This window comes from Ranitomeya variabilis, chromosome 2 (assembly GCF_051348905.1).
Source record: "Ranitomeya variabilis isolate aRanVar5 chromosome 2, aRanVar5.hap1, whole genome shotgun sequence".
Classification (NCBI taxonomy): Eukaryota; Metazoa; Chordata; class Amphibia; order Anura; family Dendrobatidae; genus Ranitomeya; species Ranitomeya variabilis.
The window spans coordinates 37,674,032-37,699,481 of record NC_135233.1 but is presented as its reverse complement, the minus strand read 5'-3'; the positions used below and the strand labels follow the sequence as shown (position 1 = coordinate 37,699,481).

The 25,450-nt window shown below is 46.6% G+C and overlaps 1 protein-coding gene across 2 annotated transcripts in view; it reads right to left on the bottom strand.

The window, feature by feature from the left end:
- The window catches only part of LOC143809055 (spermatogenesis-associated protein 7 homolog), a 187,054-nt gene that overhangs the window by 90,512 nt on the left and 71,092 nt on the right, over nt 1-25,450 (bottom strand). For both annotated transcript variants that reach the window (XM_077292220.1, XM_077292219.1), the window contains one exon: nt 20,205-20,252. In XM_077292220.1, the coding sequence (XP_077148335.1) occupies nt 20,205-20,252 (48 nt within the window). The remainder of the gene's footprint in view (nt 1-20,204; nt 20,253-25,450) is intronic.

The following is a 25,450-nucleotide window of genomic DNA, read 5'->3' as shown; positions in this document are numbered from 1 at the left end:
ATCAGTCTTAAAGCAACACCATTCTTTAAGTGCAACAAGTGAACATCCCCTTTAAGAGGGGACCAAGTCTGTATGAGGTAGCACATCTTCTCAAGCTACCAGTCCATACTCAGCAAAGGCTCCGGTGCGGTATCTTCACAAAGAGTCCTTCTTTAAGTAAAACCAGTAGGGAGCACCTTTAAGAAGGTGCAAACTATTTACAAGAAGTTTGTATCATGCATTGTTCATGATTCAGCAGTTCTTTGATAACTTGTGCAAAATATAGAAAACAAACAAAAAGCAATAGGGATCCCGGGTCAACTAAGGGATCCCTTTAAGAGTAACCCTAGACGGGTTTAAAGCAGCAAAACAGCAGGAAACAAACAGTTAACTATTTACAGTTTCAGGTTTCCGAGGTTTAGTTGGACGGCTTCCAGGGCTGCACCTGGCACTTAACCCCTCTTGGCCCGGGAAGGGTGAAGTCCAGGGTTGCACCCAGTGCTGGACAAACGCCGTTAATCCGTCTTTCATGTACGGTTAGGTCATGCACAGCGATGGAGGTCCGCGCAGCTTGAGTAGGGGCATTTGCTGCAGCAGAGGTAGCGGCTGCTGCAAGATCAGTCACTGGAACGGAGTCAGCAGCTGTGGCACTAGCAGTCGCGGGAGTGGGGTCAGTCATCAGGGCAGGGTCGTCCTTCATACCTGCTTCAGATGCGGTCCCTCCGGTGCCGGTCTGCTCCGTCTCCGCTGGGGTCTGGAACGCTAGCTGCAGGGCCTTGCGCTGCGGCGTTGTCATCTCCGTTTGCAGCACCTCGCTTTCCGGCAGGGCCTTGCTTTCTGGCTTCGGAGCGCTGGAACTTCTTTCTTGCTCCGGACCAGACGAGGCTGCCGACAGATGTCTGGCGAGGCTCCCGATGATGGTCTTCTTCCACCCGGCCTCAGTGCTCAGCTGCGTCTGCAGGGGTTGGCGGATCAGCCCGTCCGCTCCGGTCTGCTGGAGGTCAGCGTCAGCTGTGGAGGTCTGGCTGCGATGCCTCTCCGGGTAGCTGGGGGAGTCCTCGGCTCCGACCCCACGCTCCCGCTCCGGGTGGCTCGCCATGGCGTCCTCCATGTCGCTGACTTCTTCTTCCTGGTCCTTTTCCCGCTCTCTCCTTCGTGGGCGGTTTCGTTTTCTCTTCTCCGCCCACCATTGAGAATCAGGAGGCGGATCTCGGCTGCTGACGGACACGTCCTCAAGGTACAGAAATATTTAGACTGGGCGGCCATTGCCTTTCGCGCTCTCCAGCTCGTCTACGCCCACTTCCACGCCCTTCTTCTTCTCCTGCGCTCTCCTTAGCGCTGTAATGGCGGCGGTTTTGGCGGGAACTTCTGGCGGCAAGTGGCAATACACAGTCTTTGCAATTAAGTACAGTCCAAGCACAATAAATCACAGTTCCAAGGCACACATGACCTGATTCTTCAGGCTTAAGTAGATCCTGTTCGTGACGCCAAAATGGAGCGCCCCCACTGCCGCAGGGCCGAGGGGTACCCGGTACCGGGCCTCTGAGTCTCTGCTCTGGGATTGTCACGGTGGCTAGGCCCGGTCCGTGGCCCTGCCTGTCAGGGGGACGTCCGGAGAAAGTGTGGAGGATAATGGTGTAGTTGTGATATGCCAGTCGCAGTAAATAATGAGGACTAGTGTTGAGCATTCCGATACTGCAAGTATCGGGTATCGGCCGATACTTGCTGTATCGGAATTTCCGATACCGAGATCCGATACTTTTGTGGTATCGGGTATCGGGTATCGCAACAACATTAATGTAATAATGTGTAAAAAAGAGAATTAAAATAAAAAATATCGCTATACTCACCTGTCCGACGCAGCCGGGACCTCAGCGAGGGAACCGGCAGCGTTGTTTGTTTAAATTTCGCGCTTTTACTTGGTTACGTGAAGTCCCGGCTTGTGATTGGTCAGGGCGGCCATGTTGCCGGGACGCGGACCAATCACAGCAAGCCGTGACGAAATTACGTCACGGCTTGCTGTGATTGGTCCGCGTCCCGGCAACATGGCCGCCATTAACCAATCACAAGCCGTGACGTCACGGGAGGCTGGACATGCGCGTATTTTGAAAAGCGCGCGTGTCCAGCCTCCAGTGACGTCCCGGCAACATGGCCGCCATTAACCAATCACAAGCCGGGACGTCACTGGAGGCTGGACACGCGCGCTTTTCAAAATACGCGCATGTCCAGCCTCCCGTGACGTCACGGCTTGTGATTGGTTAATGGCGGCCATGTTGCCGGGACGCGGACCAATCACAGCAAGCCGTGACGTAATTTCGTCACGGCTTGCTGTGATTGGTCCGCGTCCCGGCAACATGGCCGCCCTGACCAATCACAAGCCGGGACCTCACGTAACCAAGTAAAAGCGCGAATTTTAAACAAACAACGCTGCCGGTTCCCTCGCTGAGGTCCCGGCTGCGTCGGACAGGTGAGTATAGCGATATTTTTTATTTTAATTCTTTCTTTTACACATTAATATGGTTCCCAGGGCCTGAAGGAGAGTTTCCTCTCCTTCAGACCCTGGGAACCATCAGGAATACCGTCCGATACCTGAGTCCCATTGACTTGTATTGGTATCGGGTATCGGTATCGGATTGGATCCGATACTTTGCCGGTATCGGCCGATACTTTCCGATACCGATACTTTCAAGTATCGGACGGTATCGCTCAACACTAATGAGGACACCAGGTTGCAGTCTCTTTACCTCTTTACTGAAGATCTCTGGGTCCTCAATCCGGAATACGGTTAACCAGGCTGCGCAAGTCCGGCCGGTCCAATGGCACCTCCAGAGTTCTCTTTGCAGGTGGAAATCTGTGCCTTCCTGCTAGCGCTATGTGTTGTGGTCCTTCCCTGCTGTGCTTACGGAAAGTCCCCACAACTGTTGTGTCTGTTTCTTAAGTTCCCTCACAACTCGATTAGATGATGTTCTGCTAATCCTCCGTCCCTCCCGGTGTTATGGTTGGGACGACACCCGTATGACGGCTAGGCTCGGAGCTCTTCCGGGACCCTAGAGTCGCCCCTCTCCACAAGTTGCCCCCCAAGACTGCATAGGTGATTTAGATGAGACAGCCCGCCTAAGACTGACTGTCCTGCCGTAGGTTTAAAGTATTGCCTGAAGCTGAATATTGTAATACTTCCTCGGCGTTCCGGCCGCCGGTTGTGCGCCTCAGTAGGATGTTGCCTCGGTCTTACAGCACGACCCTTACTGGTATTTCTCCTTCTTGCTTTGATCTCGTTTCTCACTCAGCACAATCTATCTCGCTTCCAATCCTTCCTTGGGCACCGCCGCTATACTGAGCAGGCACGGTCCCTTGACGTTCTCTCAAGTTGCCAGGCCTCTGTCAGGATCCCACCCCCGACAGGGGCCCTACCGAATCTTCCCCCACAACACCCTCTGCCACAAGGTGTTGCCTGGTTCCAACCCAGTCAGCTTTCTGCCTAACTTCCTGCCTGACCCCCAGTTTTACCAGTATGTGAGAAGTGGCCTAATGAATAGAACCCTTAGCTCCCCCTGGAGGCCCGACTGTGAAATGTATTGGTGTCTGTGATACCTGGTCAGATGAACTCCTTCAGTGCCATCAGACGTACCATAGCTCCCCTTAGTGGCGGAGCCACAGTACTGCAACGACCAGGACTCTGGGGCGCTGCACCATTACACTGTCATATAGTGCCAAGATAATGCAGCCCACATTACACCACTACACTGCTACAGTACATGGTGCCAAGACAATATACCATTATCCTGTCATATAAAACCAAAATAATACAGTCCACATAATTCTACCATACTGTAATATAGTCCCAAGATTATACAGCCCACAAAATACCACTATTCTGCAAGACAACCCAACCCATATAATACCATAATACTATCATATAGTGACAAGATAAAACAGCCCACATAATACCACTATACTGCAATATACTGCTAAGATAATCTAGCAAACATAACATCACTATACTGCAATATAGACCCAAAATAAAACAGCCCATATAATACCACTATACTGCTAAGATAATACAGCACACACAATGCCACTATACTGCAATATAGCACCAAGATATTACAGCCAACATAATATAATACTGTCATATAATGCCAAGATAATTCAGTGCACATAAAATTATACTGTGATAGAGGCAAGAAAAGTGCGCAAAATACCACTATATTGCCATATACTGCCAAGAAATATTGTCCACATAATACCATTATTTTGCAATATGGTGCGAAGAAAAAAAGCCCACATATACTACTATACTGCAACATAGTTCCATAACACAGTCAATATAATACTGCTATACTGCAATATAGTAGTAAGATAATAAATCCCACATAATATCACTATTCTGTCACATAAAGCCAAGCTAATACAGTACACATAATACCATTATATGCCATATAGTTCCAAGATCATACAGACAACATGATACTATTAAACTACCATACTGTGCCAAGATAACACCATTATATTGCCATATAGTGCTACGTTTTAAAGCCCATATAATGCCATCATATGGTGTCCAAATAATATTCTCTTAAAGAACCCACATACTACTGCCATATGCTGTATTCCCTCTTCAGAATTTTTTGTGGATTCTTCAGAAACATAAGTAAATGATGCTGTCTCTCCGAAGAGACACACAGGCAAAATGGTTACGGTTCCAATGAGGCGCGTACTCTTTATGGTTCTCGTAAAGTGGAAAAGGTACAAGAAAAGGACAAGTAGTTTGCTTCCTGAGGGAACAGTAACACTGAATTCACACAACCATGATACATGAACAGTCCATGCTCATATCCCAATGCCCAGCCTGACCGCTGGATGTCTTATGAGGCTGTTGAGTTCGGTTCAGGAGACCCTCGGGCATCAAGGTCCGCATTAAGGCCATAAAAGTCACATGAGGCCTAACACCTACCAATATTTCTCTGCTTAGAAGTGACTGGAACAAAGCGTTCTAATAAAGCATTCTATTACTTCCTACAACCCCTAGGAGTCACAAATTCGTAGTACATACCTGGAAAATGGTAGATCACGATGGTTGTACCTTACCTCAGGCTCTACCTTACCTCAGGCTCTACGCACAGATCTATCAATATTCATTTCCCACCACCTCAGGTACCAAACACTGCAAAAACTTCAAAATGGACAATAAATAAAGTCTGCACACAATTCAACAAGAAGCCAGGTATCAATGTGCCCTTCGTCTCCCTATACAATGTTAGGCAGGGCTGAGGAGGATCTGCAAAAAATGGAATGTCTCCACAGATAAGGAACTAAGGCTACGTTCACATTTGCGGCCAGCGCCGCAGCGTCGGGCGCCGCAGCGGCGCCGCATGCGTCATGCGCCCCTATATTTAACATGGGGGCGCATGGACATGCGGCGCACTTGCGTTTTGCGCCGCATGCGTCGCTGCGGCGCCCGCGTTGGGGCGCAGAGGACGCAGCAAGTTGCATTTTTGCTGCGTCCAAATTCAATGAAAAAAACGACGCATGCGGCGCAAAACGCAGCGTTGTGCATGCGTTTTGCTGCGTTTTTGTTTGCGTTGTGCGCTGCGGCGCCGACGCTGCGGCGCACAACGCAAATGTGAACGTAGCCTTAGAACATAAATCAAGGAACTGAAATCAGCAAAAGTCATCGGAAGAGAGATAAGAACTAGTGATGAGGGAATATACTCGTTACTCGAGATTTCTCCAGCACGCTCGGGGGTCCTCAGAGTATTTTTTAGTGCTCGGAGATTTAGTTTTTCTTGCCGCAGCTGAATGATTTACATCTGTTATCCAGCTTGATTACATGTGGGGATTCCCTAGCAACCAGGCAACCCCCACATGTACTTATGCTGGCTAACGGATGTAAATCATTCAGCTGCGGCAAAAAAAACTAAATCTCCGAGCACTAAAAAATACTCGGAGGACCCCCGAGCGTGCTTGAGAAATCTCGAGTAACGAGTATATTCACTCATCACTAATAAGAACACTCGAGGAGCTAAAGTAAAATTACAAGAAGGGCGATGTTGAAAGAAAAGCTGTGAACTGTGTTTTGGTCACTAAGGCCGGAGACACACTGGTGCGAGAGACGGCCGAGTCTCGCTGGTTAAAAGCAAGCTGTGGCACCTGCATTCCGGAGCTGAGCGTGCAGCTCCATGTATTGCTATGGAGCCGCACGCTCCGCTCCGGAGTGCAGGTGCCACAGCTTGCTTTTAACCAGCGAGACTCGGCCGTCTCTCGCACCAGTGTGTCTCCGGCCTAAGAATACTCATCATGTTATATAAGAGATCATCTTGGAAGACAAGAAATCATCACTAATGTCTTCACTCAGACACAAGGGAGTCGTCTTAAGGGTCAGAATCAGAAAGAGACATTTAAAAAAAATAAAAAATGATTTTTGGGGGGTATTTTTTAATTGCTTATGTTAAAAGACTGACCCATAAAGAACATATATTACTAGAGATGATCGAATCAGTTTTAGGGTTTGTGCACACGACCGTATAAATCAGACAAATGCTATCCGTGGTTTTGATGCACAGCACTTGTACCCATATTCTGATTTTTTTTCATCAGAAAAAGTGGTTCGAAGAAAAAAAAAATAGCATGCATGATTTGCCTCTGAGAATCTGATGGCGCTCGCACATTAGTGTCTATGGGTCCGCGAAAAAAAAAAATTGCAGTGCACTCAGATGGCATCCAAGTGCGGTCCAATTTTCACAGACTGTTATAATGGAGGAGATGGAGAAACTCTTTCTTGTGTCCAGAGCTCAGAGAATAATATTGCATATTTCGATTTCATCTGATAAATTCAATGCAAACCAAATTTCCAAGCCGCCTTCGAGCCGATCCGCAGAATTCAAACTTCGGCGTACAGTCATCACTAGGGGTGTACATATCATTGGTGCAACCTGTGCAGCTGCAGAGGGGCCCAAGAGATCAGGGGGACCATTTCTACCCTCAAATCATGTGGAATTGTGTACCATGCTGAGCTATTGGGCTGAAAAGGGCCCTTACACTGTTCTTGCACAAGGGCCCACCAGTCATCACTATATATTACCTATCAACATGGGGCCGACTGCAGAGACCTTCACCAAATCCAAGAAGCCAAGGTCTCCTGTGTGAACGTGTGAATGGAGAAGTTCTGAGCATGTGTGACCACCACCACAGGTCGCACATGCTCAGTACACTGCGATAACAAATGGTTTTCTGTGTTGTTCCCAATTGGTGGGATCCCGAGCAATCGCACACCTATTGCTATACTGCGGACAGATCATATCTGCTTATGACACAGCCCTTTTAGGTTTTTTTTTTACCAACCCAGGAACATGCATCTTGCATTTTTGCAGTCAAAAGAAACTCCCATCAACATAAAAGTGATGCCATAACATTCAATTTGCACCATAATGCAAAAACACTAGGTGGCGCCACCACACAATGGGTCAACGGGATTTATGAAAATATCAATGACAACTAGCTTTTAGAAAGCTAGGAAAGATGCAATGCGGGAGCGGTAACATACCGGGGGTCTTAGGATTATAAGATCAGTACTCCAGGGGTGATCGTTAGTCCATGCCCTGGACGTAGCCTGCCATTATATATCGATCACAGCTGATTTGTTCTTCACGTGGGCCTCGCCAGCAGTTCTACAAATTGTCTTCTCCGTGCAGATATGTCACAGTAAGGTCTGCTTGTCAAGTTCTGATACGTCTGCAAACAGTTCAGCATAATGATGACCGTTCTCACAGTTCACGGAGTCTGACAAGCAAGCGGAGCGAGGAGCCGTGCACCTTCCCCCTCTATATATAGTCCCCACATTGATCCAGCTTATAAAACATTCATGGACGAGACGCCGGCACCTGCACGGCCTTTCTGTAAATCCAATAGAAGGCTTTCTGCTTTCACCGTTTTCTGGGCTCAGTGCAGATCTCTGCATTGCTTGCTGAATGCCAATAACGTAGAGCAACATGTCTGTGCTTAAAGGGGTTGTCCGGGCTTTCTGTATAGTGTCTGCGTACCTAGGCTGCAGGGTGCTGACAGTATGTAATATACCGCAAAAATTAAGAGACCACTGCAAAATGTTCAGTTTGTCTGATTTTTCTCTTTATACGTATATTTTTGAGTAAAATGTAAATTTTCCATTCATTATATAAACTACTGATTTCCAAGCAATACATTTTGTTTTTTTTTATGAAAAGGAGAAATGGTCAATATTAAAAAAAAACACAGCAACAGTGCTTTCAGACCTCAAATAATGCAAAGAAAACAAGTTCATAATCATTTAGAAACAACAATACTAATGTTCTAACTCAGGAACAGTTCAGAAATCAATATTTTGTGGAATAACCATGATTTTAAATCACAGCTTTCATGCGTCTTGGCATGTTTTCCATCAGTCTTTCACACTGCTTCTGGCGCAAAAATGTAAGCAGTTCTTTGTTTGATGGCTTGTGACTATCCATCATCCTCTTGATTACATTCCATAGGTTTTCCATGGGGTTCAGGTCTGGAGATTGGGCTGCCCATGACAGGGTTTTGATGTGGTGGTCTCTTATTTTATGCCAGAGCTGTAGTTTGAGGTTCTGCAGCAGCTGAAGGTGTATTATGTGGTATATACAATTGTGTGAAAAAGTGTTTGCCCCCTTCCCTATTTCCTATTCTTTTACATGTTTGTCACACTTAAATGGTTCAGATCACTACACAAATGTAAATATTAGATAAAGATAACACAAGTAATCACAAAATGCAGTTTTTAACCCCTTAGTGACAGAGCCAATTTGGTACTTAATGACCGAGCCAATTTTTTGTTTTTTGATTGTTTTTTCGTGACATGTTGTACTTCAAGTTAGTGGTAACATTTCTTCGATATTACTTGCGATTATTTATGAAAAAAATGGAAATATGGCGAAAATTTTTAAAATTTTGCAATTTTCAAACTTTGTATTTTTATGCCCTTAAATCAGAGAGATATGTCACGAAAAATATTTAATAAATAACATTTCCCACATGTCTACTTTACATCAGCACAATTTTGGAAACAATTTTTTTTGTTTGTTAGGGAGTTATAAGGGTTAAAAGTTGACCAGCAATTTCTCATTTTTACAACACCATGGTTTTTTTAGGGACCACATCACCTTTGAAGTCATTTTGAGTGGTCTATATGATAGAAAATAACCAAATGTGACACCATTCTAAAAACTGCACCCCTCAAGCTGCTCAAAACCACATTCAAGAAGTTTATTAACCCTTTACTTACTTCACAGGAACTGAAACAATGTGAAAGAAAAAAATGAACATTTAACTTTTTTTTGCAAACATTTTACTTCAGAACCATTTTTTTTAATTTTCACAAGCGTAAAAACAGAAATTTAACCACAAATTTTGTTGTGCAATTTTTCCTGAGTACGCCGATACCCCATATGTGGAGGTAAACCACTGTTTGGGCGCACCGCAGAGCTTGGAAGTGAAGGAGCACCGTTTGACTGTTTCTATGCAGAATTGGCTGGAATTGAGATCAGACGCCATGTCGCGTTTGGAGAGCCCCTAATGTGCCTAAAAAGTGGAAACCCCCCACAAGTGATACCATTTTGGAAACTAGACCCCTTAAGGAACTTATCTAGATGTTTGGTGAGCACTTTGAACCCCCAAGTGCTTCACAGAAGTTTATAACGTAGAGCCGTGAAAATAAAAAATCGCATTTGTTTTCACAAAAATGATTTTTTCGCCCACAAATTCTTATTTTCACAAGGGTAACAGGAGAAATTAGACCACAAAAGTTGTTGTGCAATTTCTCCTGAGTACGTCGATACCCCATATGTGGAGGTAAACCACTGTTTGGGCGCACCGCAGAGCTTGGAAGTGAAGGAGCACCGTTTGACTTTTTCAATGCAGAATTGGCTGGAATTGAGATCGGATGCCATGTCGCGTTTGGAGAGCCCCTGATGTGCCTAAACAGTGGAAACCCCCCACAAATGACACCATTTTGGAAACTAGACCCCTTAAGGAACTTATCTAGATGTGTGGTGAGCACTTTAAACCCCCAGGTGCTTCACAGAAGTTTATAACGTAGAGCCGTGAAAATAAAAAAATCGCATTTTTGCTACAAAAATGATCTTTTTGCCTCCAAATTTTTATTTTACCAAGGGTAACAGGAGAAAATGGACCCCAGAAGTTGTTGTACAATTTGTCTTGAGTACGCCGACACCCCATATGTGGGGGTAAACCACTGTTTGGGCGCATGGCTGAGCTCGGAAGCAAAGGAGCGCCATTTGACTTTTCAATGCAAAATTGACTGGAATTGAGATCGGACGCCATGTCGCGTTTGGAGAGCCCCTGATGTGCCTAAACAGTAGAAACCCCCCAAAAGTGACCCCATTTTGGAAACTAGACCCCCCATGGAACTTATCTAGATGTGTAGTGAGAACTTTGAATGCCCAAGTGCATCACAGAAATTTATAATGCAGAGTCGTGAAAATAAAAAAATATATTTTTTTTAACAATAAAGATTTTTTAGCCCCCAAGTTTTTATTTTCACAAGGGTAACAAGAGAAATTGGACCCCAAAAGTTGTTGTACAATTTGTCCTGAGTATACTGGTACCCCATATGTGGGGGTAAACCACTGTTTGGGCGCACGACAGAGCTTGGAAGGGAAGGAGCGCCATTTTGGAATGCAGACTTTGATAGAATTGTCTGCGGGCGTTATGTTGCGTTTGCAGACCCCTAAGGTACCTAAACAGTAGAAACCCCCAAAAGTGACCCCATTTTGGAAAATAGACCCCCAAGGAACTTATCTAGATATGTGGTGAGAACTTTGAATGCCCAAGTGCTTCACAGAAGTTTATAATGCAGAGTAGTGAAAATAAAAAATATTTTTTTTCCCACAAAAAATATTTTTTTAGCCCCCAAATTTTTATTTTCACAAGGGTAACAAGAGAAATTGGACCCCAAAAGTTGTTGTCCAATTTGTCCTGAGTATGCTGGTACCCAATATGTGGGGGTAAACCACTGTTTGGGCGCACGGCAGAGCTTGGAAGGGAAGGAGCGCCATTTTGAAATGCGGGCTTTGATAGAATGGTCTGCGGGCGTTATGTTGCGTTTGCAGAGCCACTGATGTACCTAAACAGTAGAAACCCCCCACAAGTGACCCCATTTTGAAAACTAGACCCCCCCAAGGAACTTATCTAGATATGTGGTGAGAACTTTGAATGCCCAAGTGCTTCACAGAAGTTTATAATGCAGAGTAGTGAAAATAGAAAATATTTTTTTTTTTCCACAAAAAAGATTTTTTAGCCCCCAAGTTTTTATTTTCACAAGGGTAACAAGAGAAATTGGATGCCAATGTTTGTTCTCCAATGTGTCCTGAGTATGCTGGTACCCCATATGTGGGGGTAAACCACTGTTTTGGCACACGGCAGAGCTCGGAAGAGAAGGAGCGCCATTTTGGAATTCAGACTTTGATAGAATTGTCTGTGGGTGTTATGTTGCGTTTGCAGAGCCCCTGATGTACCTAAACAGTAGAAACCCCCCACAAGTGACCAAATTTTGGGAACTAGACCCCCTAAGGAACTTATCTAGATATGTGGTGAGAACTTTGAATGCTCAAGTGCTTCACAGAAGTTTATAATGCAGAGTAGTGAAAATAAAAAAAAAAATTTTTTCCCACAAAAAAGATTTTTTAGCCCCCAAGTTTTTATTTTCACAAGGGTAACAGGAGAAATTGGACCCCAAAATTTGTTGTCCAATTTATCCCGAGTACGCTGATGCCCCATATGTGGGGGTAAACCACTGTTTGGGCGCACGGCAGAGCTCAGAAGGGAGGGAGCACCATTTGACTTTTTTAGCGCAAAATTGGCTGTCGTGTTTGGAGACCCCCTGATGTACCTAAACAGTGGAAACCCCAAAATTATAACTCCAACCCTAACTCCAACACACCCCTAACCCTAATCTTAACCCGATCCATAATCCTATTCACAACCCTAACGATAATCACAACCCTAACCCCAAAACAGCCCTAATCTCAACCCTAACCATAACCCTAATCAAAACCCTAAATCCAACACACCCCTAACCCTAATCCCAACCCTAATCCCAACCCTAATCCCAAACGTAACCCTAATCCCAACCCTAATCCCAAACGTAACCCTAATCCCAACCCTAATCCAAACCCTAATCCCAACTCTAACCCTAACTTTAGCCCCAACCCTAACCCTAACTTTAGCCCCAACCCTAACCATAACTTTAGCCCCGTCGTCACAAAAAAAGTTCAATGTAACCTTTTTTTTGTACGTCGCGTCCGCCATTTCCGCGCATTTGTGGCCGTAACTCTGCCCCCTCCTCCCCAGGACATAGACTGGGCAGCGGATGCGTTGAAAAACTGCATCCGCTGCCCACGTTGTGCACAATTTTCACAACGTGCGTCGGTACGTCGGGCCGACGCATTGCGACCGCCCCGTACCGACGCAAGTGTGAAAGAAGCCTAAGGCTACTTTCACACTAGCGTCGTACTCGGCCCATTGCAGTGTGTCGGGCCGACGTACCGACGCTAGTGTTGTAAGCGCCACACAACGGGTGCAGCGGATGCTGTTTTTTCAACGCATCCGCTGCCCCATTGTGAGGTGCGGGGAGGCGGGGGCGGAGTTCCGGCCGCGCATGCGCGGTCGGAAATGGCGGACACGTCGCACAAAAAAGTTACATGTAGCTTTTTTTGTGCCGACGGTCCGCCAAAGCACGACGCATCCGTCGCACGACGGATGCGACATGTGGCAATCCGTCGCAATGCGTCGCTAATGCAAGCCAATGGAGAAAAAACGCATCCTGCAAGCACTTTTGCAGGATGCGTTTTTTCTCCAACGACGCATTGCGACGGAAGCCAAAAAACACTAGTGTGAAAGTAGCCTAACCCTAACCCTAACCCTAAATTTAGCCCCAACCCTAACCCTAACTCTAACTCTAACTCTAAATCTAACCCTAGCCCTAGCCCTAACCCTAACCCTAACCCTAATTTTAGCCCCAACTCGTCTCTCCTGCCGGCCGGCAGATGGCAGCAGATGGCGGGCGCACTGCGCATGCGCCCGCCATGAGGATAAAGCCGGCCGGCAGGAGGAGACGGAAGAGGACCCAGGGACACCGGGTGAGTATTATAGGGTCCCCGAATCCCCCTATTTCTCTGTCCTCTGATGTGCGATCACATCAGAGGACAGAGAATTACAGATCGCTTTTTTTTTTTTTTTTGCGGTCGCCGGTAAACTGTTAATTACCGGCGATCGCAAAACAGGGGTCGGTGCAAACCGACCCCGATCATGTTCTTTGGGGTCTCGGCTACCCCCGGCAGCTGAGACCCCAAAGATCTTCAGGGTGCCGGGCGGCTGGCGTACTGCGTGTGCGCCCGCCATTTTTTCCCGGAAAAAAGATGGCGGCGCCCATCGGGAGCCACGAGGAGCACCGGGGGAGATCGGTGAGTATTGGGGGGCTATCAGGGGCCATCGGGGACCCTATTTCTCTGTCCTCCGATGTGCGATCACATCGGAGGACAGAGAAATTAAAAGGCAAATCGCGTTTTTTTTTTTTTTGTTGCGACCGCCGGTAAACGGTTAATTACCGGCGATCGCAACTCCGGGGTCGGTAAAACCCCCCGAATCATGTTCTCTGGGGTCTCGGCTACCCTCGGCAACCGAGACCCCAGAGAAAATCCGACTCTGGGGGGCGGGGGGTGGTTTAAGTACCCTTAGCGGCCGCCGTTAAAAGGCGTATCGGCGGTCGTTAAGGGGTTAAATAAAGGTCTTTATTATTAAAGGGCCACTGTCACCCCCTCCAGCCGTTATAAACTAAAAGAGCCACCTTGTGCAGCAGTAATGCTTCATTCTAACAAGGTGGCTCTTTTAGTTTTAGGTGCATGTATTACCAAAATAAAGTGTTTTATATTTTCGCCAAAATACCTTTCTTTCGCCAGGGAGGCAGGTCCTCACCCACCTGCTTGTAACGCCACATTGACGTCACTCAAATCTTCAGGGGCGCCGGGCACTGCCCCCTCAGCGCTGTTTACCCATGAAATCCGGCGCCTGCGCTGTGTATCGCTGTTTAGTGCAGGCGCAGATAGCTCTGGCCGTCTGACGTCACAGCCAGGCTTGCAGACTGCGCCTGTGCGGCGAGTGCGGCCACCCACCTTGGTAATCCCAGCCCCGCAGTGTGTTATGCATTATGCAGAGTGCGGGGCTGGGATTCACAAGCAGGGCGGCCGCACAGGCGACTTTTTGTTTATAGGGCCAGCGGAATCAGCAGATTGCTCGATTTTGTTGCACACAATGGAGAGTGTGGCAAAAAACTTCGGGGTGCCTTTAGCGGAGGACAAAACAGTTGGCCCGGTGACAGTGTTGAGCTTCCTAGGCATTGAAATTGACACGGTAGCAATGGAGTGTAGACTACCCGCAGATAAGCTTACCGCGTTGCATCAGGATGTGGTTAATGCGATTGGTTTGAAGAAGATAAATTTGCGCGGTTTGCAATCGTTGTTAGGGAAACTGAACTTTGCATGTAGGATCATGCCGATGGGTCGAGCGTTCTGCCACCGCCTATTCTTGGCAACAGTAGGGGTAAAGTCCCCTTTGCATTTCATCAGGATAAAGAAAGAATTTTGTGACGATTTGAAGGTGTGGGCGGATTTTCTTGATGAGTACAATGGCAGATCTCTGTGGATTCAGCCTGTTACATATGCCACCTCCTTGGGCATTTTGGTTCATGTTGTCGAAAAGAGCGGTTTTGGTCTTTTCTTTCGTGGTAGCTGGTCAGCAGCGGCTTGGCCAGAAGAATGGAAGGAGGAAGGGTTGACAAACAACCGGCTACTGCTGCATTTGTTCCCCTGGGTAGCTGCGTTGGCCCTGTGGGGCGACAAGTTGAGGAACTTGAAGATTTCTTTTCATTGTGAGCATGTAGGAACGGTGACGGCGGTAAACTTGTCAGCGGCTACGCCTGCAGTAGTGAAGGTCTTGCAGCACTTGGTTTTCCTGGGTCTTAAATTTCATTTATGGATTGTAACTGAAGTAGGCTTGTCAGCGCCTGATCCAATAGTTGTTGCTCTTTCTCAATTTCAGTGGCAGTTTTTCCGGGATTTGGCACCCCAGGCATAAAAGATGGCGAGGTGCTAGATCCCATGAGGGGGTGAATAGGGCCCGGATCAAAATAAACAGGGCTATATCTCGGTTCATGGTGAGGAATGGTGCGTTGGCTGTGAGACATGTGGACTTGGAATCGGGTCAAGGAGCTTACTGGAGAGCCGATGGCGTGCACCTGAACGCGGTGGGAAATGATATGTGGTGTTTGGCTATCCGCAGTGGCATTGAATTAAGCCTGAAGGTGTGGAGGGACATGAATGGCTAAGGTGTCAACCCATTCGTGTTCTTGGCGGGGGTGGAGGTCCTTGAAGTCGGTGGAAATGGTAAATGGTGGTTCAATGGGGGGGATCTTGAGAGGTCCTGGACCCCCCATGAGAGAATTTAACAAGGCGCAGTCCGGTTATCCCGCGTGAGGTGGATTTATGGGCCCCTGGCATGGGGGTGGGTTCGGTGGACCAGGATTGGTTGTTATCTGTCCCTGAGCTGGTGCTTTACTGCTGGGGGTAAGACTTATCCTGGGCTGAACATTGTGGAATTTGGGATGCTGAGGTTTATACCTTTGGGGCTTCGAGGACCGCCCCTCCTCTTCTGGGTTGTTATAAAAGTTCTGTTATCTTTTATTTTAATAAAATGGCTGCTATGGCCAATTAAATCCAACATATGTCTCAGTCTGTTGCTTTGCGTACGATAGAAGTTTATTCTTTAGGTTGTTATGGAGCCTGTTTAAAGGGATTGGGGGAATTTTTTCCAGGTCACGGAACTCACGTATACTCTATGTCATGTGGATCATCAAGATATTTTCTGGCAAAATGAAACAAGCCTTTATGGTTTTATTGTTCGGCACTGGTTTTCGTATTGGAACTCTGCCATGCAGGACATTTTTGCCCAGTCTCTATCTTATGGTGGAGTCATGAAAACTGACCTTAACTGAGACAAATTAGGCAGGCAGTTCTTTGGATGTTGTTGTCGGGTCTTTTGTGACCTCTTGGATGAGTCGTCGCTGTAATTGTGGGGTAATTTTGGTCAGCTGGCCACTACTGGGAAGGTTTACCACTGCTCCATGTTTTCTATATTTGTGGCTAATGGCTCTCACTGTGCTTTGCTGGAGTCCCAAAGCTTTAGAAATGGCTTTATAACCTTTCACAGACTAATAGATCTCAATTACTTTGTCATTTGTTCCAGAATTTCTTTGGTTTGTGGCATGTCTAGTTTTTGAGGACCATTTGGTCTACTTCACTTTGTCAGGCAGGTCCTATTTAAGTGATTTCTTGATTGAGAATAGGTGTGGTGGTAATCAGGCATGGGTGTGGCTAGGGAATGTGAACTCAGCTTTCCAAAGATGTGATAAACCACATTTAATTTAAGTTTTAAGGTGGGGGAGGCAATCACTTTGTCACACAGGGCCCTGTAGGTTTGGATTTCTTTTTCCCTTAATAATAAAGACCTTAATTTAAAAACTGCATTTTGTGATTACTTGTGTTACCTTTGTCTAATATTTACATTTGTTTCCAGATCTGAAACATTTAAGTGTGACAAACATGCAAAAGAATAGGAAATCGGGAAGGGGGCAAACACTTTTTCACACAACTGTATGTAGATATACACACATACCTACACTCTTACACACACTCATATAGACTTCATCTCACAGTACGCATATGTCAGGAGTGATGTGGGGACCTGTGACTCTATCACCACTGTGGATGTGATGTGGAGTACAGTGATTGTGCTGCTTTCTACAGATGAGGACACTGCTCTGTTATTTCCAATACTAAGTGATGACAGAGGTCCGCACAGGGGCAGATTACTGACAGCGAATGAGTGTGCGGGGGGCGGGGCCAGACACTGAGGCCTGGCGGTGCCACCTCTGGCTATAAGGTTAGATAATACAGCACAGAGAACTGTCAAGTTTGGTAGAGCCGCAGGTCAACAAAGTGGGTGCAGGGAATGAAATTAAATTTGGGAGGAACAAAATGCAGAAATAAAAAATACAATTGTTAGTAGTTGTTATATATTACAATACAGCCAAGATTAGCTTACATTTTTGGGGGGGATTTTGTGGTCGGACAACCTCTTTAAAGTGGCTGCTAAATCTAATTAGACCAGTTACCAGTTTGATTAAATGGTTCCTGTACTTTCAGACAATTGGAATCATTTGTTAGAAAATGTGATAAACAATCTGCAAATTTGTTAATTTATATATTGTGCTGATTTAGCTCCAAAAGATCATTGCAAACTGCCGACCAAAAGGTGTCGCCCTTCTGTGTAAGAAGCTGCTCATCCTGTAGTATAATCCGTCTCTAGGAGAGACACAGAAAGGGACTACAGGAGGTGAAGGAGAGTTTTTTCTCTATGCAGGAAGTGAGAGTGTCTTTGTCTTTCTACAGGAAGTGAGGGCAGTTCTTGGTCTTTCTACAGGAAGTGAGGGCAGGTCTTTTGTCTCTCTACAGGAAGTGAGGGCAGGTCTTTGCCTTTCTACAGGAAGTGAGGGCAGGTCTTTGTCTCTATAGGAAGTGAGGGCAGTTCTTGGTCTTTCTGCAGGGAGTGAGGGCAGGTCTTTGTCTCTCTATAGGAAGTGAGGGCAGGTCTTTGTCTCTATAGGAAGTGAGGGCAGTTCTTTGTCTCTCTACAGGAAGTGAGGGCAGGTCTTTGTCTCTCTACAGGAAGTGAGGGCAGTTCTTGGTCTTTCTACAGGAAGTGTGGGTGGGTCTTTGTCTCTCTACAGGAAGTGGGGACTGATCTTTGTCACTATGCAGGAAGTGTTGATGGTTTTTGTCTCTCTACAGGAAGTGTAGACAGATCTCTATCTCTATGCAGGAAGTGTAGGAAGGACATTGTCACTCTACATGAAGTGTTAGCAGGTTTTTGTCACTTTACAGGAAATGTGAGTGGCTCTTTGTCTCTTTACAGGAAGTGGGGATGGGTGTTTATCTCTCTACAGGAAGTGAGGGCAGTTCTTTTCCTCTTTACAGGAAGTGGATGAAAGGCTTTGTCTTTGTCTCTCTACAGGATGTGTTGGTTGGTCTTTGTCATTATATAGGAAATTGTGGTAGGATTTTGGCTCCCTACAGGAAGTAGGAGATGGTCTTGTTCTCTCTGCTCCTGTTCTCATATTTGTAAAACTGCATACAGACTAGATTTGAGGAAAAGGATTTACAGGACCCTGGTCCAATGGTCACAAAAACTGGCATCCCCATTGCCTTTTCTGATTAGTAGGCCCAGCACAATGATATATGGCATGCACACTCATCACTTCACTCCGACCTACTTACTGTAAGAGGTACCGTCCATGCCTACAACTAAGAAAAGATTTGCAAGTCTCCGGTCTGGTGCGCTGTGGACCAGGGTCCTGCAAACCTTTTTGCTCAACTTTAATTTAAACATTACATAGAAATTGACTTCCAGTTCAGGACAGGCATGTCAGTGGACAATGGCAGGAAGAATGCATGTTGGAAAGTATTGTATTTTAGATACCGCGCAGCAATAAAACAGTTGTGGCAAAAATATAAATGCCTTCTTGTCACAGGTTACTTTACTAAACTAGATTTCATCATAAACTCATGTTTTAGTATTTTTTTATATGTTATCCCGAAACCACAGGCAATTATCACTATGAAAATACCAGGTAATCGGGAGGTTGTTCTGTACATCAGTCAATCAATGCTACGGAATAATTGTCTGGTTATGAAAGATAAATCACATATGTCTTATGCTGACAGTCAGAAAGCGAGATACAGCACACAAAGGCAAGTTCACGACGAGCGGTTTAGTATTGTCTAGAAAGTGCTGTTTCAGGAAAATGGAGATGACAACAACATGTAATGTAAATGCATTAAATCAGATGATTTTCCTCCACGTCTGCCCCTTGACCCTTATTTCCTTCTGTAATGTCAGGTGTGACATTCCATAGAACTCTGAGCGTGCAGCTCGGTTACATCAGCGTTCTCTGTGCGGGGTTCATTGGATAGCTATACTTGTACATTTTATATTAGGCACAATGATAAAATGTCTTATTGTTCTCCACCTTTCTGGGTCATGTCCAGGGGACGGGATGTCTCATACGGTTTACACATCATCGTTTGGGCTTTAGTCACTCAGATGGAGGAAATGGAGCGGTGTTGACAGACGAGGGAATGTGCTGGACAACCCCAAAGCAATAACAATATGGAAGGGGGTACGATAGGGGAGGATTTAAGGGTAGCCCTGGTAGAAAGTGAGGTTTATTCAACCCCATCACTTCTTTCTATATATGTCTGATAAGTATCTATCTATCCAAATTCAAATTTAGCACATTATTGTCAGGCTCACATTCACATCACAACCACTGGGTGGTTACATATAGATAGACATACAAAACATAAACATACTTCTGCTCCCCACTGCGTAACTGTGGGGAGCCGGCAGTCGATCAGCATGACAACAGCCATCTCACCCTGTCAACAGACCAACTCGAAAGTGGAAAAGTTGCTCTGTTTATATGAAGCTCCTGAATAGTTGGCAGGAGCAGTCGGTGACCACTCTGTACTGGTGCCGTGTAGAACAGCCAGGTAGTTGCCTTTGTTAGTTTTTAGGCCCATAGTAAAAAAAAATATAATAGTCCTGGACAACTCCTTCAGATAATCTTGTCATCACACACAATTAATCTTTGGATTTGTTGAGCCAAGAGAAAACATAAGGAAGGACACATCTGTAGAATTAACTGAATTTCTCAAGCACTTGTATATACAAGGAGTAGATAACCGTGAAGCAGTTGTCCAATTCTTGGACAATCTCTTCTTAAATGTCCAAGTCCGCCAAGCAAAAAAAATGCAATAATCATGTGTCTAATCACCATCTGGATATGCCACACCTGTGAGGAGGATGTATTATCTTGGCAATGGATAAGTCCTCCCTAATAGAGATTTAGACAAACTTGTGAACAATGATCGATAGAAAAAGGCCTTTTGTGTCCATAGAAAAAGTCTTAGATCTTTGAGTACAGCTTATGAAAAATGGTCGCAAAAACAAAAGTGTTGCGTTTATATTTTTGTTCAGTGTAGATGATATACGAGCGGCAGACATCGATCTTCGTGTGTGAAGTTTTTGCCATTACTCACATTTAATGCTGCAGGATAAACTTCTTGGTGCTGACGAGTCCACAGCAGCTAAAAGAGATACAAAATGGAAAAAAATACACATTATACAAGGAGGATAAAATTGCTTGAAAATTAAGATTTTTGATTTTTATATACTTTCGATTGCTAAACTTAGTAAAAGTATAGAAAAAATTCCATCATGTACAGTTTTTTTCACTAACACTTACCCCATTGGGTTTTTCTTGCACCATACTTTGACCCCTTTATGAGACATTGGTGGAAGATTTTGGTGTCGTTAGATGGTTGTTAGATTAGGTGGTTAGAAATTAACGAAGGCTGTGCTGCAATTGGTTGATGTGAGTGCAGCGCCCCAGAGTCCTGGTCGTTGCAGTACTGATGCTCCGCCGCTAAGGGGGGCTATGGTACGTCTGATGGCACTGAAGGAGTTCACCTGACCAGGTATCACAGACACCAATACACTTCACAGTCTGGCCTCCAGGGGGAGCTAAGGGTGCTATGTATTAGGCCACTCCTCACAATCTGGTAAAACTGGGGGTTAAATAGGAAGTTAGGCAGAAGCTGACTGGGTTGGAACCAGGCAACCTGTGGCAGAGGGTGTTGCAGGGGAAGATTCAGGGGGGTCCCTGTCAGGGGTACCCCAAGAAAGGACAAGAAGCGAGGTTTATTGTGCTGAGTGAAAAACGAGATCAACGCAACAAGGAGAAATACCAATAGGAGTCGTGCTGTCAGACGAGGCAACATCCTACTGAGGCGCGTAGTCGGTGGCCGGAAACGCCGAGGAAGTATTGAGCTCCAGGCCTTACTTCAAACCTACGGCAGGACAGTCAGTTATAGGCGGACTGCCTCACTCAAATCACCTAAGAAGACATAGGGGGCAACATTTGGAGAGGGGCGACTCTAGGGTCCCGGAAGAGCTCCGAGCCTACCCGTCATACGGGTGCGTCCTAGCCATATCATCTGGGGGGACAAAGAAGAACATCATAATCGAGTTGTGAGGGAACTTCAGAAACAGACACAACAGTTGTGGGGACTCTCCCGTAAGCACAGCAGGGAAGGACCACAACACACAAGCGCTAGAAGGTAGGCACAGATTTCCACCTCCAAAGGGAACTCTGGATGTGCCATCGGACCGGCCGGACTCAGGTAGCCCAGTTAACCGTATTCCGGACTGAGGATCCTGAAGCCTTCAGTAAAGAGGTAAAGAGACTGCAACCTGGTGTCCTCGTTATTCACTGCGACCTGCACCACACCACAACATCATCAGCCTCTCCACCTTCATTGGACGCCCCTCAGCAGGGTCACGGACTGGGCTTAGCCACCGTGACAACCCCAGAACCGAGACACAGAGGCCCTGTACCGGGTGCCCCTCGGCCCTGCGGCAGTGGGGGCGCTCCACCTTGGCGTCATGAACAGGATCTACTTAAGCCTGAAGAATCAGGTCATGTGTGCCTTGGAACTGTGATTTATTATACTTGGACTGTGACTTATTGCAAAGACTGTGTATTGCCACTTGCCGCCAAAAGTTCCCGCAAAAACCCGCCGCCATTACAGCGCTAAGGAGAGCGCAGAGGAAGAAGAAGGGCGTGTCATGGGAGGAGACTACCAAAACGGCGCCAAAGGCAGCGACCGCCCCCTCCGACTTCTGCTGCGAGATGGCGACCTGCCCAGTAGCAGAGGAGAACCGCCCCCTGATTTGCAACGGCGGGAACGAGGTGAAGAGGGAGCTCGACCTCGGAGAAATGGCAGAGTCAGGTGCATGCACGGCTGTCGATCTCAAGACAGCGAAAATGATCAGCAGGTGCCTGAGCGACGGCGAAGTGATCCTGGCTTGCCCTCACCCACCAGAGGCGGAACCGCATCCACCGCAGCTGAAGGATCTGAACTCCTTGGAGCCGCCGGCGGAGGAGCCGAGTATACCTATCCCGACCACGGAGCCAGCAGGTGTGGAGCCATGGAGAGCGGAACCACATCGAGAGGCCACCTTGGAGGAGCCGCGGTCCGGGCTGCAGCCGATTCCAGTGTCCTTGTCAGCGGAACGGATCGACATCGGTGGAATCACATCAGGCGCAGGTATGGAAGGTGCCCCTACTCCCCAGGCCGATTCTGCTCCCCCGACCGATCCTGCTCTCCTGACCGATCCTGCTCCCGCGACCGCTCCTCACCCCAACAATAACCGTTTCCTCTCGGTGGAGCGGGTGATCCTCACCCCCGACACGATGGGGAGGCTGGTACCTCCACTACCGACCAAGATGGGAGAACCCATAGATGTGAGCTCAGAAGGGGTGATCCTCCAGTGGGACACTCCCTGGATCGGGCCAGATGGGGCTCGGGAGCAGGGCCTCACCCTTGCTGTGCTCACTTGGGAACAATATAAACAATGCCTGATCCTACATTGGAAAAACCGAAAAGAGACAGAACAAACTGATGCGCCGAAAGTACAACACCCAAAGTCTGCGCGCGGCAGGAAAGACGTGGTAAAGCGGGGAACTGTGCTGGCCTTTCGCCCAAAGCGGGGTTGGGGCTCCATACAGGAACCGGGTCTACCGACTGACATCTTCGTTACCAGTTACAATGTGAAGACTTCCTTCCGCAACCAATATGGTGACCCATTATTGCAAAGAGGGAATCAGGTGACTTACACCCGTCACCGGAGTGCACAAGGATGGTGCGCTCGGAACGTCCAACGATGTGGGCCTGAGGAGGTGTCACCTGTAACCCCGACCATGACTGATCCGGACTTGACAGATCTTGTTACTATCGCCACAGTACGCCTTGTTGCGGCTACTGAGCTTGCAGCCAGAGTTAGCCTTCGAATCCAGACACCGGGTGAACTGACTGCACCCGAGAGACCAACCACCGATACTGACACCGCATCAGCCGGAGACCAGGGACCGAAGCCGCCACGGTCAGGAGATGTCCACTACCGGCTGATGTTTTGCAATTTACTATGAAGCTTTAAAGTGCTTTGCAAATTGTATATAGTTAACTGTCCGTCCTTTTATGTGTCTTCTTGCTGCTACAACCCTACTTGGGTTAACTCTTAAAGGGATCCCTTAGTTTACCCGGGATCCCTATTTTTGCCTTTTTGCTTTTGTTTCTCGTTCATCATTGTTGAAAAGAACTGCTGGATCATGAACACTGCATGATTACAAACTTATTGTAAATAGTTTGCACCTTCTTAAAGGTGCCCTCTACTGGTTTTACAAAGAAAAGGACTCTTTCCGAAGAAACTGTCCTTGGAAACAGCACCGGAGTCCTTGCTGTATACGAACTTGCAGCTTGAGAAGTTGCACTACCTCCAAGAGACTTGGTCCCCTCTTAAAGGGGACGTTCACCAATAGCACTTAAAGTCGAATAATGCTTACATGTCAAAGTTGTATGTAGAAAGCTAGTTAAATTGTAAGAAATGTTTAATAATGTGTTAAGAGAATGGGGACAGGAAGTGAACCCGTACGGGGGTTAGTCGGTGAGTCCTCCTAGGAGCCATACAGAGACGGCTCAGTGATCTTGAACTGAGAGAAAGTTGATAAGTTCTATACTGTGTATAGTAGCAGAAAGGCAGTAGGCCCGGGCGAGAAGGGGCGGTCCTGCAACAGAGCGAGAGGCAGTAGGCCTGGGGCAGATAGACAGGCGGTCCTGCAGATGTAAAGGTGGAAAATTAAGAAAAGTTGATTAGCCTTATAGTGTTTTATAAGAAGGTCTGTAGTGGATTCAGTGTGTACGTCCTTAAAGGCAACGTTAAATTATTGTTCAGAAATTGCACTAAGTAGAATACCCGGTTGGGTAAGAGAAGTTATTTATAGTATGTTATTTAAAATATTTAACCATGTTTGTAACGTTCAAGTGTTCTCACCTCCCATAAAGGGAAGCTCTGTTCACATTTACTTGTTATTGCATTTCAAAAATTGTATGTCTTTTTGCTGACATGTATTGTTGTTTTCTTCCCAGACCAGGAGTACTGGATTTAACCGGGGGGGAGTGCAGCGCCCCAGAGTCCTGGTCGTTGCAGTACTGATGCTCTGCCGCTAAGGGGGGCTATGGTACGTCTGATGGCACTGAAGGAGTACACCTGACCAGGTATCACAGACACCAATACACTTCACAGTCTGGCCTCCAGGGGGAGCTAAGGGTGCTATGTACTAGGCCACTCCTCACAATCTGGTAAAACTGGGGGTTAGATAGGAAGTTAGGCAGAAGCTGACTGGGTTGGAACCAGGCAACATCCTGTGGCAGAGGGTGTTGCAGGGGAAGATTCAGGAGGGTCCCTGTCAGGGGTGGGTGTTGTGAACTCTATTTCTGGGCTCCCTCTTGTGGTCACAAGTGGTACTGTGTGAGTGCTGTCTTTCTGCAGGTTTGTGACTGGCATCAGCTGTCTCGTTATCTGTGGGCTGGTTTTCTATTTAAGCTCACTTGGAATCTCAGTCTATGCCTGCTGTCGTTGTATTCAGTGCTATTCTGTTTGCTCCTGTCTACATCCGTTACCAGTCTCTTCAAGAGAAGCTAAGTTCTGTTTGCTTATTCTTGCTCATCTGTGTTCAATATGTTCCTAGAATATTATGAGTTTTGTCCAGCTTGCTAATATGTGATTTCTCTGCTTGCTGGTAGCTCTGGGGTGCTGAGTTGCTCCCCCCACATCGTTAGTTGGTGTGGGGGTTCTCGCATTCTCTGCGTGGATATTTTTGTATAGGGTTTTTTACTGACCGCACAGATCCCTTGCTATTTTCTGCTATCTAGTGTTAGCGGGCCTCATTTGCTTAACCTGTTTCATCTCTGCGTTTGTCTTTTCCTCTTAACTCACCGTTATTATTTGTGGGGGGCTGTTCTATTTCTTTGGGGTTATTTCTCTGAGGCAAGTGAGGTCTTACTTTATCTCTAGGGGTAGTCAGTGTCCCAGGCCGTGAAGAGACGTCTAGGATTTCAGGAAACGTTCCACGGCTACCTTTAGTGTGTTTGGTTAGGATCAGCTTTGCGGTCAGTCCAGTTACCACATCCCCAGAGCTCGTCCTATTGTCTCTGACTTAGCTGGTTAGATTTGTGATCCTAAGCCACTGGGATCATAACAGAACAGCAGGCCTGAAAAGTGTTTAATGCATCGCAGAAGTGGGATAAGAGAAGTCCTGAGTACAATTTTTTTTTTTCCTCTCCCTTTGCTGCAGTCTGTCCAGCTTCTCTCATCCCCTTAATCTCTGGGTGGCTTTGAGTTCAGCTGCAGACATGGATATTCAGAGTCTGACTTCTAGTGTGGA